The sequence below is a fragment of the Mercenaria mercenaria genome, chromosome 2 (genome assembly GCF_021730395.1).
Source record: "Mercenaria mercenaria strain notata chromosome 2, MADL_Memer_1, whole genome shotgun sequence".
Classification (NCBI taxonomy): domain Eukaryota; kingdom Metazoa; phylum Mollusca; class Bivalvia; order Venerida; family Veneridae; genus Mercenaria; species Mercenaria mercenaria.
This window is the reverse complement of record NC_069362.1, coordinates 5259418-5277666: the sequence shown is the minus strand read 5'-3', so window position 1 is coordinate 5277666 and position 18249 is coordinate 5259418. Positions and strand designations below refer to the sequence as shown.

The 18249-nt window shown below is 36.6% G+C and overlaps 1 protein-coding gene across 4 annotated transcripts in view; it reads right to left on the bottom strand.

Moving 5' to 3' along the window:
• LOC128550221 (uncharacterized) overlaps positions 1–18249 on the bottom strand; it is a 109644-nt gene that overhangs the window by 30618 nt on the left and 60777 nt on the right. For 2 of the 4 annotated variants that reach the window (XM_053528778.1, XM_053528787.1), the window contains exons 7-15: positions 16710–16817; positions 10199–10322; positions 9493–9662; positions 7635–7792; positions 6988–7181; positions 3520–3872; positions 2512–2595; positions 548–653; positions 31–185 (exon numbers count right to left, since the gene is read on the bottom strand). In XM_053528778.1, the coding sequence (XP_053384753.1) occupies positions 31–185; positions 548–653; positions 2512–2595; positions 3520–3872; positions 6988–7181; positions 7635–7792; positions 9493–9662; positions 10199–10322; positions 16710–16817 (1452 nt within the window). The remainder of the gene's footprint in view (positions 1–30; positions 186–547; positions 654–2511; positions 2596–3519; positions 3873–6987; positions 7182–7634; positions 7793–9492; positions 9663–10198; positions 10323–16709; positions 16818–18249) is intronic. The other 2 variants (XM_053528785.1, XM_053528791.1) reach the window with 2 other exon arrangements.

The following is an 18249-nucleotide window of genomic DNA, read 5'->3' as shown; positions in this document are numbered from 1 at the left end:
AGAATTATATCAATTTAAATTATAATTTACCTCCCAACCGCATACTCTGATGAGGATTCACTCTCTATTTTTTCACGTTCCTTACTTTTATCATCACCAGTTGCTTTTGTGTCTGTGTTGTCTTCGTATACAGGGTAACATAATTGTTTTCTAGTGTTATCAGACTTCTTGTTTCCATGTTCAGACTTAAATTATTAAGCATTTTATATTTTAATGTGCCTTTCTAGATCAGTGGAAAATCTGTTAGACAAAAAGACTATGTAACACACAAATAACACTTTATTGACCGTATTTCATACATTTAAAGGTAGGATAGATGAACTCCTTAGATCTATATCAAACATTCCTCACTAAACTAAGAAATGCTTTAAAAAGCTAAAGAACATCTTTTTGAAGCAAAGAATCTTAACAAGCACAAATATAGCAGACTCAGTTTGATTCATTAAGACAACTGGTTCTAACAGTAACCATAATATTAGTGCAAATTAAAGAACATTGAAAATCGGTTTTTCTTCAGCTGACTAAAACTTAAGACTTAACAACTAACATGTCCTTGAGGATCAGAACTTTTGACTGACGATTCTTCTCTACTTAACCCAACAAAATAGCGAAACTCTTCTCCTGTATCTTTTGACAGACTATCCCAACTTAACCTGTAAAGAAAAAGTGATCAAGGTAACATTTAAACTATCTTCTGTAAACTAATGTATCTAGATGTTTTTCATATCATAAAGCAAGCAATATAGCTGCACTAGTCTTGGTCTAATTAAGGCTCAATTATCTTAAATTCTATATCATGATAATAATAATAGGCATGACATTATCGAGGGAAGGATAAGTCGATGCTATTACAATGCTATTATGATTTAATGACAGCTTTTATACATCAATATGTTCCTCACTTGGTGCTCAGCATTTACAAGATAGTACAATGACTACTCAGCCTAGTGTCAGTATAATTTGTATGGCTGTAGTACCATGTCACGTGTTTACGGCGTGATAATCCATTAAGGAAGCACTATAAAGTTGGGCATTGCGTTCACTGCTACATGCAGACACCGTCGTTCACTAGGAATGAAAGACCCTAAACCTGAACACACACATGACATACAGCCAGTTCTCATCAAAATACATTTTATACCTAAGGAGTAATATTTCTCTTTACTTGAGGATATCTCTAATTCAACATTGTGAACAAGAATGATTTTCAGATGTGTTTAAAAAGCATTTGACATGGCTTTACAACGTTAGAACTAACTATGTTGGAAAGAGCAAACTATATAAAAGATTAATGATTTTTTTGTTGGGTTTAACGTCGCACCGACACAATTATAGGTCATATGGCGTCTTTCCAGCTTTGATGGTAGAGGAAGACCCCCAGGTGCTCCTCTGTGCATTATTTCATCTCGAACAGGCACCCGGGTAGAACCACCGACCTTCCGTAAGCCCTTACATTAAAAATGCAACGCCCCGAGTGAGGCTAGAACCCATATTGATAAGGGGCAAGTGATTTGAATTCAGCAACCTTAACCACTCGGCAACGGAGGCCCCACTTCTGTTTAGAAATATAATTTTTTCAGGAGAGGACAGTCAAGCAACTCAAGATATTAATACACCAACATTTTTCTTTCGTATTCCACTATGCCAATTTTCATCTTATCAAAAATCTACCCGCCTTGGAAGCCTTGTGGACGAGCGCCCGCTTAGAGTGCGCGAGGTCACAGACTCATGGGCTCATACAAAAAGACGTAAAAATGGTACAAGTAGCTTCCTCGCTTGGCGCTTAGCACTAAGACGTACCACAAAATAACTGTTTTCTTTTGAATTTCCATGACGGTAATTATACATGCTTTGAATAACAAGTATCTAGTTACAAAATGACAGTGACATATTTAAGGCCAAGACAATGTGTTTAATGTCTAAATATATTATTGAAATAATGTAGTAGTATGTACACTACTTGACGTATTAAAGTGAGTTTAGACTACACTTTGTTTCTACAGTGTAAGATAATTATTATTGTATGTTTTTAAAACTATACCGAAAAGAGGCTGACTGAATAACACTGCAGATGAAGTTGTGAAAACACATTTATTCATGGAGGGCCTAGTGTCCACCTGTCACCTTGTAGAATAGCTATATTATACAAGTATTGTCAGAATGATTTGCACGAAGTTTATGCGAGAGAAAAGAATAGGTCACTAGTTCGTGGTGGTGGGTCTTTAAGAGGATTGTGCTAGAACTGGTCAGCGCGTAGTCAGTATAATGTCACTAGGTGGGGTATCATGATACGTGTCTACGGCGTGACGTACCAGTAAGGCAGCACTATAAAACTGGGCATAAAAGTAGACGCCGTCGTTTATATGACTGGAAAACTGATCTTTTCAGTTGAAATATAGAAGACCATTTTTCTCTGCTTACCAAACAATATTTATGAATCGGTTTTTTTACGGAAAATAATTGTAATTAAAATTTTGTAGAACGATTAAATCTACACAAAGGTGTCATTACCCATCTGCAGTATAGTGTAGCTGTCTGCCTTGTACTTTGGCGTTCGTTCCATAATCATTCTCAAAGCTACTTTTTTCTTCCCTTCTGCAAATATGCCATACATGTTCTAATAAAGCCTTTTAACAAATTAGCTTATCAATATGTCAGTAACTTTATAAGCTATAACACCGTTCTATGTATTGTTTGTTCAAGGAAATAGACTTAACAGAGATCTTTGAAAATTTATTTTTTGTTTATCACTTTTCGAGACAGGGCGGAGTGCAAAGTAAAATATTCTGAGTTGAGAGTTAAAAATACAGGATTTATTTTAATATGAAGAATGTGGGCATCAATTTTTATCATATAGCGATTTCTAAACCTAAAATAGTGTAAGAAAATGAGAGAATCAGGCAGAAGTGTGGTCTATGAGCAACTCATGACACCTGTATGTCGTGTTAATGTTCGGTTCCATGTAAAAATTCTGAACAGATTTTTTCTAAAAGAGTGTGGAGTTATCACATTTAATTTACATAAAGGTAATAAACATCAATACATAATGAAATGCTATACAAACTGCCGCTAAACATGTAGAAAATATACTCAGTTACTTAAAGCCCCGAAAATGCACAATAAACAGGTATCCAGAACAATATGAATCGACCGATTACAAATGATTGGTAGGTTAAAGTCTTTTCAATATTTAGGCATGCGCGAACCCATCACTCGTGATATTGCAGATGTTGTTACATGAAAAAAAAAACACACAAAAAAACGTGTGTTTACCGAACATAAAAAAGCGTGATATCTCTTCCATAGCAAACGAAATTACTAAAATTAGTCTTATTAATACATTTAAGAACCCCCTCATCGATGTGGGTTCGAGCCTCACTCGGGGCTTTGAATTCTTCATGTGAGGAAGCCATCCAGCTGGCTTACGGAAGGTCGGTGGTTCTACCCAGGTGCCCGCTCGTGATGAAATAATGCACGGAGGGCATAACCATTTAAGAACACTTCAGCTAACAAACTTGCCTGACTTTAGTAGGATATTGTTCTACTAATCTGTTATTTCTCCTGCTGTTTACTCCTTCTACTCGTTTTTTCATCTTCATCTCAGGTGAAGTTCCAATCTTATAACCAGTGTCCATTTCAGTATTAAATTCCTTGTTGTCTATATCATGCCTCTTTCTATCCCTATCTCTTCTTCTTTGTCTATCTTCTATATCATTGTCTACATTTCTACTGGTGCCTGGCTGGTTATCAGCTTGTGGAGGATGTGGTTTTTTGGCAGAATCTAGCCTTGAACCAGATCTTGACTGACTGCCACCCTCATCATCATGGGGATGGAGATGTTGAAAATGAGCTCTTACAAAATTTTTAGCATCCTATAATAAAACAATTGAATGAAGTATTGCCATGCAATACAAAGTCCCCTACTGGAGGCACCTAATTTTCTCTACTGCAGTATAAGTTAACATAATGAACTGATATCTGTCAATGTATAAACAATATTGTACTATATATACAATGTAATATAACAAAGCACTTGGATTAAAATTTGCATAAATAAAAACGTACAGTTGTTTTCATTTGGAATTTTTTTGGCCGATTATACAAAAAGTTATTTATAGTAACAACAAAGCGAAATTAATCCTAGAAAAAAAAACTGTATAATGTTAGTCCACAAGAAACTCTTTACCAGGTAGAGATAGATCAAAATACACATAAAGATTGGATGGAACATGCATGTTGTACCACAGAAAAGTGGTCTCGATTTTTCCCTACGGACAGTAATAAAAACGTTACAATATAATCTATTTATAGTAACAACAAAGGGACGTAATTCTAAAAAAATGTGCCTCATGGTGGTGAACATTTGTGCCAAGTTACATCAAAATCCCTCTATGCATGAAAAAGAAATGCTCCGGACAGTCATTCTTGAATTTGACCTTCGACCTCTTAGTATGACCTCGACCTTAGACCTAGGGACCTGGTTCTGGCGCATGACAATTTGTCTGATGGTGGTGAACATTTGTGCCAAGTTACATTAAAATCCCTCCATGCATAAAGAAGAAATGCTCCAGACAGTCATTCTTGAATTTGACCTTTGACCTCTAAGTATGACCTTGACCTTAGACCTAGGGCCCGGGCTTTGTGCACATGTTGTTTGCAAATGTTTGTGCCAACTGATATTTAAATCCTGTTTTGCATGACAAAGTTATAGACTGGACAGGAAAAAAATCCTATTGACCTTTGATCTCAAAGTGTGACCTTGACCTTAAAGCTAGGGGTCTGGGTTTTGAGCATGACACGTCGTCTCATCATAGGGAACATTTATGCCATATAATATTGTAATCCCTTGATGGATGACAGAGTTCTGGCCCGGACAGGAAAAAAAAACCTATTGACCTTTGGCCTCCAATTATGACATTGACCTTTGAGCTAGGGGTCCGGGTTTTAAGCAGGACATGTTGTCTCATCATGGGGAACATTTGTGCCAAGTAATATCAAAATCCCTTAATGAATAACAGAGTTATGGACCGGACACGAAACAGACCCTGTTCATGCCATGTTAACATTTGACTGCTAATTGTGACTTTGACCTTTGAGCTAGGGGTCTGAAAGTTGTACTGACACATCGTCTTATTATGAGGTACAATTGTGCCAATTGATATTAAAATCCCTTTATGGATGAGAGAGTTATGGACCGGACAGGAAAAAAGCCCTGTTGACCTTTGACCTCCAATTGTGACCTTGACCTTTTAGCTAGGGGTCCAGGTTTTGCGCATGACAAGTCGTCTCATCATGGGGAACATTTGTGCCAAGTAATATTAAAATCCCTTTATGGATAGAAGAGTTATGGACCGGACACGAAATTACGGACGGACGGAATGACAGAATGACGGAAAAGCGCATTCCTATAGTCCCCGAAACTGGTTTTCAACCAGTAGGGGACTAACAAGAGGGTCATTGACCCTAAAGCGCTCACCTGCGTACAAGTAATGGTACAAGTACTTCTATGTTAGCCTATCATAATTTGCACAATTATGATAGGGAATCACACCCTTATATCACATGCCAAATACCAAATCTGTAGTAAAAAAAGGTTTTTAAAGCATGATAGCTGAAACCTAATTTTAACCAAAAAGAGCCATATTTTCAATGAACCGGAACCATTTGAACAACTTTGAAAGAGGGCTACTCAAAGATCATTTGTGTAAAGTTCCATCAAAATCCATTCGGAGGTTTTGGAGATGTTGTTTACAGAAATTGTTGATGAAAATTGATTATGCCCTCTGGCGGCAATGTTTTTTGATGGATAAGAATAATTTGAATAATATTTGTAGAAGATCACGCAAGTACAATTTGTGTGAAATTATTTTAAAATCAGGCTAACAGTTTTATAAAAGAAGGTTTTCTATGTTTCTACTATATACATATAGGGAAAAGTGACCATGCCCCATGGTAGCCATGTTTTTGACAAATTATAATAATTTGAACAATCGTGGTAGAGTCACACAAGAACAATTCGTGTAAAATTATTTTAAAATAGGGCTTGCAGTTTCACACAAAAATTTTTAAGTTTCTACTATATACATATAGGGAAATGTGACCACGCCCTCTGGCGGTCATGATTTTTGACAAATCGGTATAATTTGAAAACTCTTGGTACAGGGTATTATATGGACCATTTGACTGTGTGAAATTATTTCAAAATTGGACTATCTGCTTAGAAGGAGATGTCATTTGAAGTTTTTTTTCTATTTTGAGCTCGGCGGCCTCTATTTGCAACCTATCGAAACCGTTTGAAAAATTTTAGTAGGGAACCATCCAAGGCACATCATGGCTAAGTTTCATCAAATTCGTTCAGTGGTGTTGGAAATGTTTTTTAAACACAATTGTTGTCTGTTGACGACTGACGACTTGACGGACGGACGAAGAGATGGACGCACGACAGACACAGCATGATCACAATAGCTCACCGTGCGCACTTTGTGCTCAGGTGAGCTAATAAATTTATCAAACATTTCTGCTGTATGGGTTAAACGTCACACCTATACTATCACAGGTCATATGGCAATTCTTCAGCTTTTGATGACCGTGGATCAGCCAAGATATCCCTAAGAGCATTGCACAGGTACAGGAGAGCACCTGGATAGTCGTCGACCTTTTTTAACAAAACTTAATTGATATCTTCGTCACTTGATAGAATTCTACAACTTCAACCAGGTTTAAACCCACAGAGATGAAGGACTTGCGCTTCGAAACCAGAGACCTTGACAATTCCTCTACTGAAACCCCCGTTTCCAGCACTAGAATTATATCCGGTACACTTGCTGCTTTGTTACATACACTTATTACAGACTGAACAGTTTCTTTCAAAGTTTGTTTTATTTTTTGAATACGTTGAGCATAAAAGAAAAATAGGTTTTAAAAAGCATAACACTTAACACAGATATCGGACTGCAAAATGTACTAGTGTGATAAAAACTTACAAACCTTGGGAGCAGCTTGGAGCAAGTCTCTCACATGAAGGAATGAAAGTTGTCTATGAGTTGGGTCTAGTCGCAAGCCATAATCTAGTATAATTCTGTAATACTCTGGTACCTTACCATTGGCTATCTTCAAACCTTCGCCTTTACTGTAATGGTCCTTTATACTTTCTGAGCACTGACTGTCCCAAGGAACCTCACCTTCATTATCAGAAATATTTCTGCCAATATACTTAAGACAGTTCAAAACAGCCATGTTAGAAACACTGCAGCTGTGGTAGTAAACTAAAGCCTTATCTTACTTTCAATGAAATTGTCACTACTGTACAAAAACAATCAGAATAATATCAGACAATTTAAACTACTAAAGATTATTATTTCAGCTCTTTTTGCAAAGAAAATTTCAAGTCCCTATGAAAATGTTTTCTTTTCCCATCAATATCAAATTACTTTCATGTGAAAAAATAAACGAACATAAAAAAACCTGCAAATTAGCCGTTATTAGGTATTAGTGTTTTATTTCTTATATAATGCCTAAGGGACAGCTTTGATCTTTGTTACCAGCTAAATGGTCTCAAATTTCACTGCTAATTGGTCTCAAATTTCACAAACAAAGCATACACAAACTATTTACAAGATAAAAGATTCAATCACCATGGAATATTTCCCAAAGAACAGCACAGAAACTAAACATATCACAGTAGAAAGAAGGTGGCATGTTAAACATGATTTCAGGCGCCATCCAGTTGTATACCGCATTCTCTTCTGTGTTGGAAGCTACAGCACTCTTTTTTCCCCAATCACACTTTGACCTAAATACAAAATACGGTAAGACATACATTTAGCACAGTACTTAAAAGTCAGGAAATTTTTTATGAAACTGTCTCAGAACTAACAAGATAATATAACCTTAAAAATGCTTTTTAAATAAGCCTTAATACTGAAAGCAGAAATATGTCATTAGGAAACAGATTCTCCCACTATGTGAAATAAGAACATGAAAGTGGGAGTCCTTTTAGGAATTGCACACATATAAGTTATTGGCTAGAAAAGAAATAAGACCCTTTATATATATTTTAATCACCTTTAATGATCAAATATGACATAACCTCTTTATGGTGAAAGTTTGTAATTATAATAATAATAATTATAATAATAATAATAACAACTTTATTTATTGTGGATAAACATATTTGGTCAAAGACCAATTTTCAATATGGTCCACACAAACTAAGTACTAAGTTTATTGAAAGCCAACACTGAAAACAAAAGTTATTGGCTAGAAAAGAAATAAGACTTTATATAATTTAATTTAAGGATCAATAACATAACCTTTATTGAAAGGAAATCTGAATTTTCGTGCAAAGTTAATCGGTTCATCTATTCAAACAAAAGTAACAGACTTAAAATCTTTGACATCTAATTGTGACCTTGACATTTAAGCTTACTTAAGTTAGTGTCTACCAGTAGGTCTTGCACACAACATTTTGTATAGATATGTTGATTATATGGTTATTATATGGTTGGCTGATGTATATAGCCAAGACAAGAAATATGATATAATTGGTTTTACTTCTAAGCGTATACTTGACCTTTAAGGTAGAGTTATTAAACTGGATACGTTAGTTTGTTCTGGTAAATGTCTGTGCCAAGTTATCCGATTTTTGTTTTTGTTGGGTTTAATCTCGCACTGACACAATTATAGGTCATATGGCGACTTTCCAGCTTTGATGTTGGAGGAAGACCCCAGGTGCCCCTCCGTGCATTATTTCATCGCAAACGGACACCTGGGTATAACCACTAACCTTCCTAAGCCAGCTGGATGACTTCATTACATGAAGAATATGAGGCTTGAACCCACATCGGTGAGAGGGCGATTGATTTGAAGTCAGCGACCTTAACCACTCGGCCACGGAGGCCCCACAAGTTATACGAGTATCCATGCATGCAATAAAATGTTATAGTGGACATGAAAATGAATCATTGACTTCTAAGCGTGACCTTGACCTTTAACTCCTTGGTGCATGTCTTTAACATCACACGTTGCCTTGTTATTGTGAATGTGTGTGCCAAGATATCTGAATATCCATGCATGCATAAAAAGTTAGAGACCGGACAAGAAAAATGTCCTCCTCTAAGTTTGACCTTGACATTAAAGGAAGGGGTACGGGTCTTGGATGCATTAAAATATTTTACATTTAAGACGTTGACTTTTGAGCCAAGCGAAGGTATGTTTCACGCATTATACATCATCTTATTTTGGTAGTCATTTGTGCAACAACTTTATCAACCGGACAGGATCTTGTGCACACATGTACAAACGCTCACACGGACGGGGTAGCAATACATGCTCCTACCCAGTTTCATGGTGGAGGCCTAAAAATGGCAAAGCTAATAAAATTAAGTCATGCAAAATACGTATTTTGTTTAAAGAGACACTTAAGAAGACACACATGTCATTCTATATCAAAAAATTAAATCCTTAGCACAAAGCAGCTCATTTAATACTTACGCTTCTATCATGTATTCAAAGCTTCCAAGTTTGAAAGTATGTGAGTTTATGACACTTATTGCATGTGATGTTATGGAACAGTGGACAAGTCCTTGAAGATGGATGAAAATTATTGCATTACATATCTGCAGAGCTATATCATCTATCATCTGTGTGTGCAACCTCATCATCTAAATTGTGATAGCAATACAGTAGAATATAAGTAAACTTTTAAATAAAGTTTCACATATGTAAGATTAAAACTTTAAGTTAATCAATGAATAAACTAGCTGGATGAAGATACCTGGATGCATGATTTAAAACAGTGTGTTTCAAATTTATTAATCTATGAATTGGCTAAATGAATTAGATATTTAAAGAATTTTTTCGAGTATACGACTTTTGAAGTATTCTCAAATACAATATATATATTGTAACAAGTAGAATAATATATAGTTTACTTTTAAATGAAGTTTTACACATGTAAAATTAAAACTTTAAGTTAATCAATGAATGAACTAGCTGGATGAAGATAGCTAGATGCATGATTTAAAATAGTGTGTTTCAAATTCATGAATCTATGAATTGGCTAAATGAATTAGATATTTAAAGAATTCTTCCGAATATAAGATTTTTGAAGTAATATAATGTATATACTGTAACAATTGGTTCGTTTTAGATATTTTACTATCACCTATTGCAAGAATCAAATTTTTAAACTGAAAACCTTTTGATGGAGATAGTTGTACAAAGATCCCCCTACTATCCTTTCATATATAAGTATCATTCCATCCAAGTTGCTAGTTTGACAAACGCCCATTAACGTCAAAATATTGGGGTGCCTTAATTTTCTGAAAAAAAAAAAACAATTGAATTAAATATTGCCATGCAATACAAAGTCCCCTACTGGAAGGCACCTAATTTTTTCTACTGCAGTGTAACATAATGAACTGATATCTGTCAATGATGTATGAGCAATATTGTACTAAATATACAATATGTTATAACAAAACACTTGGATTAAAATTTGCATATATAAAAACCTACAGTTGTTTTCATATGGAATTCTTTTGGCCAATTATAAAAAAGTTATCATATCAGTTACTTATAGGGACAACAAAGGGAAATAAATATTTAAAAAAAAAGAAGAAAAAAAGTTCTATAAGTCTTTACCAAGTAGAGGTAGGTCAAAATACACCTAAAATTCGATGTAACATGCATGTTGTACCACAGAAAAGTGTCTCCATTTTTTTCCTACGGCAAGTAATAAAAAAGTAACAATAAAATCTAATCTTGGGACGTAATCTTAAAAACAAGGGTGCCTCAAGGTGGTGAACATTTGTGCCAAGTTACATGAAAATCCCTCCATGCATGAAGAAACAAGAGCTGTCTCCATAGGATGACACATGCCCTCGATGGCACTTTGAATGAATACTTATGGCCGATGTTAGAGTTTAGGACCTTTGACCTACGGACCTGGGTCTTGCGCGCGACACGTCGTCTTACTGTGGTACACATTCATGCCCAATAATTTTAAAATACATGCATGAATGACAAAGATATGGACCGGACAAGCCCATCAATGCACTATCATGAAATATGACCTTTAACGTCTAAGTGTGACCTTGACCTTTGAGCTACGGACCTGGGTCTTTCGCGCGACACGTCGTCTTACTGTGGTACACATTCATGCCAAGTTATTTGAAAATCCATCCATGGATGACAAAGATATGGACCGGACACGAATGCACTATCATGAAAAATGACCTTTAACGTCTAAGTGTGACCTTGAGCTTTGAGCTACGGACCTGGGTCTTGCGTGCGACACGTTGTCTTACTGTGGTACACATTCATGCCAAGTTATTTGAAAATCCATCCATGGATGACAAAGATATGGACCGGACACGAATGCACATCATGAAAAATGACCTTTAACGTCTAAGTGTGACCTTGACCTTTGAGCTACGGACCTGGGTCTTTCGCGCGACACGTCGTCTTACTGTGGTACACATTCATGCCAAGTTATTCGAAAATCCATCAATCGATGACAAAGATATGGACCGGACACGAAAATTGCGGACAGACCGACAGACGGACAGACGGTTCAAAAACTATATGCCTCCCTTCGGGGGCATAAAAATGCTCCGGACAAGGTCATTCTTAAAGTTAACCTTCGACCTCTAAGTATGACCTTGACCTTAGACCAAGGGACCTGGTTTTTGCGCAAGACAATCCGTTTCATGGTGGTGAACATTTGTGACAAGTTACATCAAAATCCCTCCATGCATGAAGAAGAAATGCGAATGAAGAAGAAATGCTCTGGACAACGTCATTTTTGTATCTGACCTTTGGCCTCTAAGTGTGACCTTGACTTTTGACTTTAGGGCTCGGGTTTTGCGCATGACATGTTGTATCATCTAGGGGAATATTTGTGCCAACTATTATTTAAATTCTGTCTTGCATGACAAAGTTATAGACCGGACAGGAAAAAAAATCCTATTGACCTTTGATCTAAGTGTGACCTTGACCTTTAAGCTAGGGTACTGGGTGTTGCGCAAGACACGTCGTCTCATCATAGGAAACATTTATGCCAAGTAATATTGTAATCCCTTGATGGATGACAGTTCTGGACTGACAGGAAAAAAAAACGTATCAACGTTTGACCTCCAATTGTGACCCTGACCTTTGAGCTAGGGGTCCGGGTTTGCGCATGACATGTCGTCTCATCATGGGAAATATTTGTGCCAAGTAATATTAAAATCCCTTCATGGATGGCAGAGTTATGGACCGGGAAGGAAAAAAGCCCTGTTGATCTTTGACCCCCTAATGCTACCTTGACCGTTGAAGCAAGTGTCAGGGTTTTGCGCATGACACGTCGTCTCATCATGGGAAACATGTGTGCCAAGTGATACTAAAATCCCTTGATGAATGAGAGTAATAGACCGGACAGGAAAAAAGACCTGTTGACATTTGACCCCCTATTGTGACCTTGACCGTTGAGCCAAGGGTCCAAGTTTTGCGCATGACATGTCGTCTCATCATGGGGAACACTTGTGCCAAGTGATATTAACACCCCTTGAAGAATAACATAATTATGGAATTATCAACAGACCCTGTTCATGCCATGTTAATATTTGACTGCTAAGTGTGACCTTGACCTTTGAGCTAGGGTTCTGAAAGTTGTGCATGACACATCGTCTTATTATGGGATACATTTGTGCCAAGTAATACTAAAATCCCTTCTTGGATGGGAGAGTTATAGAGCGGTCAGGAAAAAAAGCCCTGTTGACCTTTGACCTCCAACTGTGACCTTGACCTTTGAGCTAGGGTCCGGGTTTTGCGCATGACATGTTGTCTCATCATGGGGAACATTTGTGCCAAGTAATATTAAAATCCTTTCATGGACGGCAGAGTTATGGACCGGACACGAAATTGCGGACGGACGGACGGAATGGCGGAAAAGCGCATTCCTATAGTCCCCGAAACTGGTTTTCAACCAGTAGGGGACTAAAAAGAGAAATAATTGCTTAAAAGCAAGTTCTGTTAAAGGAGACAACGTACTTGACTATTTCGATGTTAGATAGTGAAACAGGATATAACTGAGGAAAAAAAGAGCTATCACTAAAGTGATTTATAGCCCTGCAACACTGTTCTGTCAGAGGAAATAATAACCTCACTCACTGTAGTGAAAACGTGAGTGAGGGGTGTATGGGCAACCCCATCTTCGTCCATCCCAGAAAAAATAAACTTCATGACTACGTCAAATATAAGATAGGTGATGATGTGAAAACACTGTTTCAAACCCATTTTTTATAAGAAGAGATAGAGTGAAAGTGTGTCAAAATAATATTTACCTAAAATTCTAAGTAACAGCAAAAAAAAAAAAGGACAGCCCACTTGACTACTTAAACTTTTCCACATAGTTCTAGCTTCACTAAAGCTGAAAAGGTAAACATAAGTCAGATATGGAACCGGACTAAGTGCATATTTCGTGATCCCAAGGACTAGAGGTGGTACCTACCCAAAAGGGTGTAAGTCCTTCAGGCGGACTCCAGAATATAGGCGTGATAAAGATTATGCCATCTTCAACTGAATCCCGTTTTCATATCGTGGTGTTAATTCATATGCTTTGAACGTCGCATCACGCGTCAAGTCGAGTTTATGAAATACTTTTTGTATGAAGCCCCTTTTTCGAAATTTTAGGATTTCATGCAGAACAATGACAAGTTCATCAAATAATAAGAGCTGTCGGAGGACAGCAACGCTCGACTATTCAACAGCCTTGTCAATTGAATGAATACAAAAGTCGAACAAGAGTGCAAGAATGTCACAATATACGCCCGTCACAGCAAATTTCTTTACTCTAGCACCTGTATTTGCAAATGGAATTTTAATTTTGTGGTTGTTTAGTAATAATAAGTTTTGTTTCTAAGTCCACCAAAAACTCCTTACTAGGTCGAGTTACGCTATAAATGATCACCTGAAAATTTGTGAAAGTAATAAAATCCTATGTGATAGACCAAGAAAAGCTGTTGTTTTGACCCTACGTCAATTAAAAGTTGAAGCAAGTTCAGGGTTTTTGCGCATGACACTTTAAGGGAAAGTTCCAAGTGATATTAAAAATATAATAGAGAAAACAAGAAAAAAAACTGTTGACATTTGTAGTCCACCTATTGTGACTTTACCGTTGAGAACGGGTCCAGGTATCGCCCTCAAAATTGTGTACATCATGTGGAACACATGAAGTGTCTCATTTCCCCTGAAGAATGAACATAATTTAATATAAGCTGTTTATCAGTAATATTACAAGGGACTTAACTTGACTAGTTGAAGGGTTGTGCATGACACTCGTCTTATGATGGGTATAATTGTGTGCCAAGTTACTAAAATCCCTTCTGATGAGAGAAGAGCTCGGAAAAAAATCCTTGTTTGACCATTTGACCTCTAATGTGACCTTGACCTTTGAGCTAGGGTCCGGTTTTGCGCATGACACTGTGTCTCATCATGGGGAACATTTGTGCCAAGTATATCAAAATCCCTTGATGACGCAGTTATGAGGAAGAAATTGCGCCGGACCAAAGGTTTATTCAACTGGTTAACCATGGACTAAAAGGATAACCTTGCCTTAAAACCTGAAGGAGACCTATGGTTATTTCGATGTAGATAGTCCGGCATACAGGTGAGTATACATATTGTGATTTATATCAAAACCCTTTGTCAGAGAAAAATAACTCATCCGGTGAAAAGTGTGGGGTTATCACTCTTCGTATCCATATTATGACACTCTAAGTGGGGGATGACCTTTTACCATTTAGACCTAGAGGAACGTGTTCATGCATTACAAACTTCTCATGATGTATAAGACACCATTGTCAAACTTTCCACATAGATCCCTCTAAGCATGAAAAGGTAAATAGTCCGATAAGACATTGAATTTGTGACCTTGACTAAGTGTGGTACCTACCGGTGTAGTACCTAGGGACCTGGTTAGATTTGCCATCTAACAATCCGTTTCATGTGGTGAATCAACTGCTTGAAGTTCATCCCCAATCATTATGAAATATGTATGAATGCCCTCGACAAGGTCTTGGAACGCCGTCACACATAGAGCGCGCGACCGCCACGGCTTCCGATAATTAACATCTTCCATTTGTTAAATGTCGAAAAAAGGGGCATAATTTTGTAACATTGCAAAACAGGGCTATGGAAACTGCACAGTGCTTATCAGTTCATGACAGTGGACAAGTGTGTGAAGTTTCAGTCCATTCCCTTAAGTGGGTACTGAGATACCAGCTTACATATAAGAATTTAACCAAAACCTGCTAAGTTAAAAAAGGGGCATAATTTTGTAAAATGCAAAGTAGAGTTATTGAACCTTTAACTGCATGCCATATCATGACAATGAACAAGTGTGTGAAGTTTCAATCCTTTCCCATTAGTGGATACTGAGATACCAGCTTACATACAAAAACTTAACCAAAAACTGCTAAGTCGAAAAAGGGGCATAATTTTGTAAAAAAGCAAAGTAGAGTTATGGGACCTGCACAGTGGCTGTTAGATCATGACAGTAAACAAGTGTGTGAAGTTTCAATCCTGTCCCATTAGTGGATACTGAGATACCAGCTTTCATACAAAAAAAACTTAACCAAAACCTGTTAAGTGGAAAAGGGGCATAATTTCGATAAAAAAAACAAAGTAGAGTTATGGGACCTTTAACTTCATGCCATATCATGACAATGAACAAGTGTGTGAAGTTTTAATCCATTCCCATTAGTAAGTACTGAGATACCAGCTTACATACAAAAACTTAACTAAAAATTTCGAAGTCGAAAAAGGGGCATAATTTTGTAAAAAAGCAAACGGAGTTATGGAAGCTGTGCAATGTAAGTCAGTTTATCACATTGAATAAGTGTGTGAAGTTTCAATCTATTCCAACAAGTGGTTACTGAGATACCAACTTACATACAAAAACTTAACCAAATCGGGACGCGGACGCCGACGCACGGGCGAGGCCAACAGCTCTACTGTTCTATGAATAGTCGAGCTAAAAATTATTTTTTGACAGTAAATATGTAAAAAAAAGACAATGCAGAAAACTCAGATTTGTTATTATTTATTGCCAAAAAAGCGCACATCAGTTACAAAATTTTGTGAAAATTGCAAATGATTTAGGTGACTTCAGCGACGACATGGAAATAACTGGATTTGAATGAAAACAAGACAAATACGTTTTTCTCCGACAAGAACATTCCCCTGTGCTGAATAGCAAGTAGAAAAAGATGAAACATTATAAAGTGGGTGGGGTATTTTAATTTCGACAGGTGTAAGCTCTGGACACAGGCATGTACGCCGACCCGATCCTGATGCAAGGGTGAGGACTGTTCTCCATACATTTCATAGAGTGAAAATTAAAAACAAAACAGCAATAATATTCACTGACAATTCTAACCAATCATCTTTTTTTTACTTAATTTACTAAAATTTGTCAGCAGGTACGTTTAAAACCAAAAGTATTTCATTAACAAAAATGTCTACGTTTGCTACTGTGCCTTTATTTACTTCGTGCTCCACTAGAAAATTATTACACAATGTACAGTAGTCACATAATCAAAGAAATATTTTGAAAAACCGGCTTCAAATGGACTGTAATTTTAATCGGTTATTGAAAGCACATTAAAGTCTTCAACTACCAATTTATGCCTTGCTCAATTTCGATAAGCTTATATATACATATATACCCAATATGCTCTACTTCATTAATGAGGAGATCAACAACTCCACCCTGGTAAGGATCTACGTCTCTATGTAGTGTCTTGACTGTTACTTGACTGTAATCCCACCACGCACTGTACACAAAATAAAATGCATTCTTCACAAATACCTGAAAACTCATTAGATCCTAAATATAAAAATGCAATTCAATTAAATGACTAAATTATTTTTAAAAAACAAACTTCACTGGTAAATGAAGGTGAGGCTAGAATAACGTTTGAAGTTTACTTTCATTAGATAAAAATAAGTCTGTTTGTCTTAATGAACTGAACTGATAACATACTTATTCTTATACCAACAACATAATTTTTTTTTTTAAAAAATCCTTTTGTCAATAATTTATGACTGTTGGTCTGTTGGCAGTTTAAGTAATACTTCCATAACAACCTTTCTTAAACAAATGAAACAACACTTTTGAAGCAGTAAAATGTACATAAAGAACCTAATCTTTAGAATGACATAACTGTTGAAAAGGTCTATCAGGTTATTATGAATTTAATCCAAACATTGGTTGACTCTGCTTGTATTTTTAACCACAAACACATGTGTAATAAAAATACATTCAATCTATTCAGCCTTTCAAAAGTTACAGAATAAACACCAGACTAAAATACCGAGGCAGAATTTTTCAGAAAGAGTGTTGCTTACACGGGCTTATGAACGAATTGAGAATATACAAGCCAACGTTAATCTTTAAATGGAACTGATATGTGACATATGTTTTAAGCTGTGGTTCACTAAGAAATTTTGAAGTTCCACAAAACAAAATGGTGCATTTTAAAGGCATTTTCAGATGATACATTTTCAGCATATGAGGTTGGCACTTACAGCCTATTAGCCTGGATATTTTGCATACACGTAAAGCTGGGGTTTCAGGCGTATTTGAAATTCTACAATACAAAATGGTGCATGCAGCTTAAGCCATTTCAGACAAAAATCTGTGCTAATCAGGTTAAAATGTACACAGTACTCTGATTAACAGCAAAACAAGTAGAATGAGTGTGTGTGTGGGAGGGGGGGGGGTCCTCCCCGAAAAATTTTGACATTGTAGTGTACAAAACAGTGGATTTTAAGCCATTTCAGACAAAACTCTGAGCGAGTCAGGTTGAAAGGTACACACTACTTGCCTGCATAATTTGAGTAAAAGTAGAGATGGGGTTCGCTGTCTTCCCCAAGAATTACTTTAATTATGCAAGTGTACATAGTGCACTTTAAGCCATTTCTGACAAAATATCTGAGCAAATCAGGTTGAAATGTGCGTACTACTCGCCTGCATAATAGGTTTGCAAATACAGGTGAGGATTCGGGGGGTCTTTACCGAGAAATGTGGAAATTCTATAAGGTAAAAGGCCATTCCAGAAACATTCACCACACCAGCAAGGATAAATGGAGAACAGGTAGGGCTTCTATGGGAGGAATTGCGAAAACCTACTTGACAGACGGTACCTTTTTAAGTCAGTTTAGATGCAATATTGTTAGTAAAACATAATGTGATTTATGTCAAAA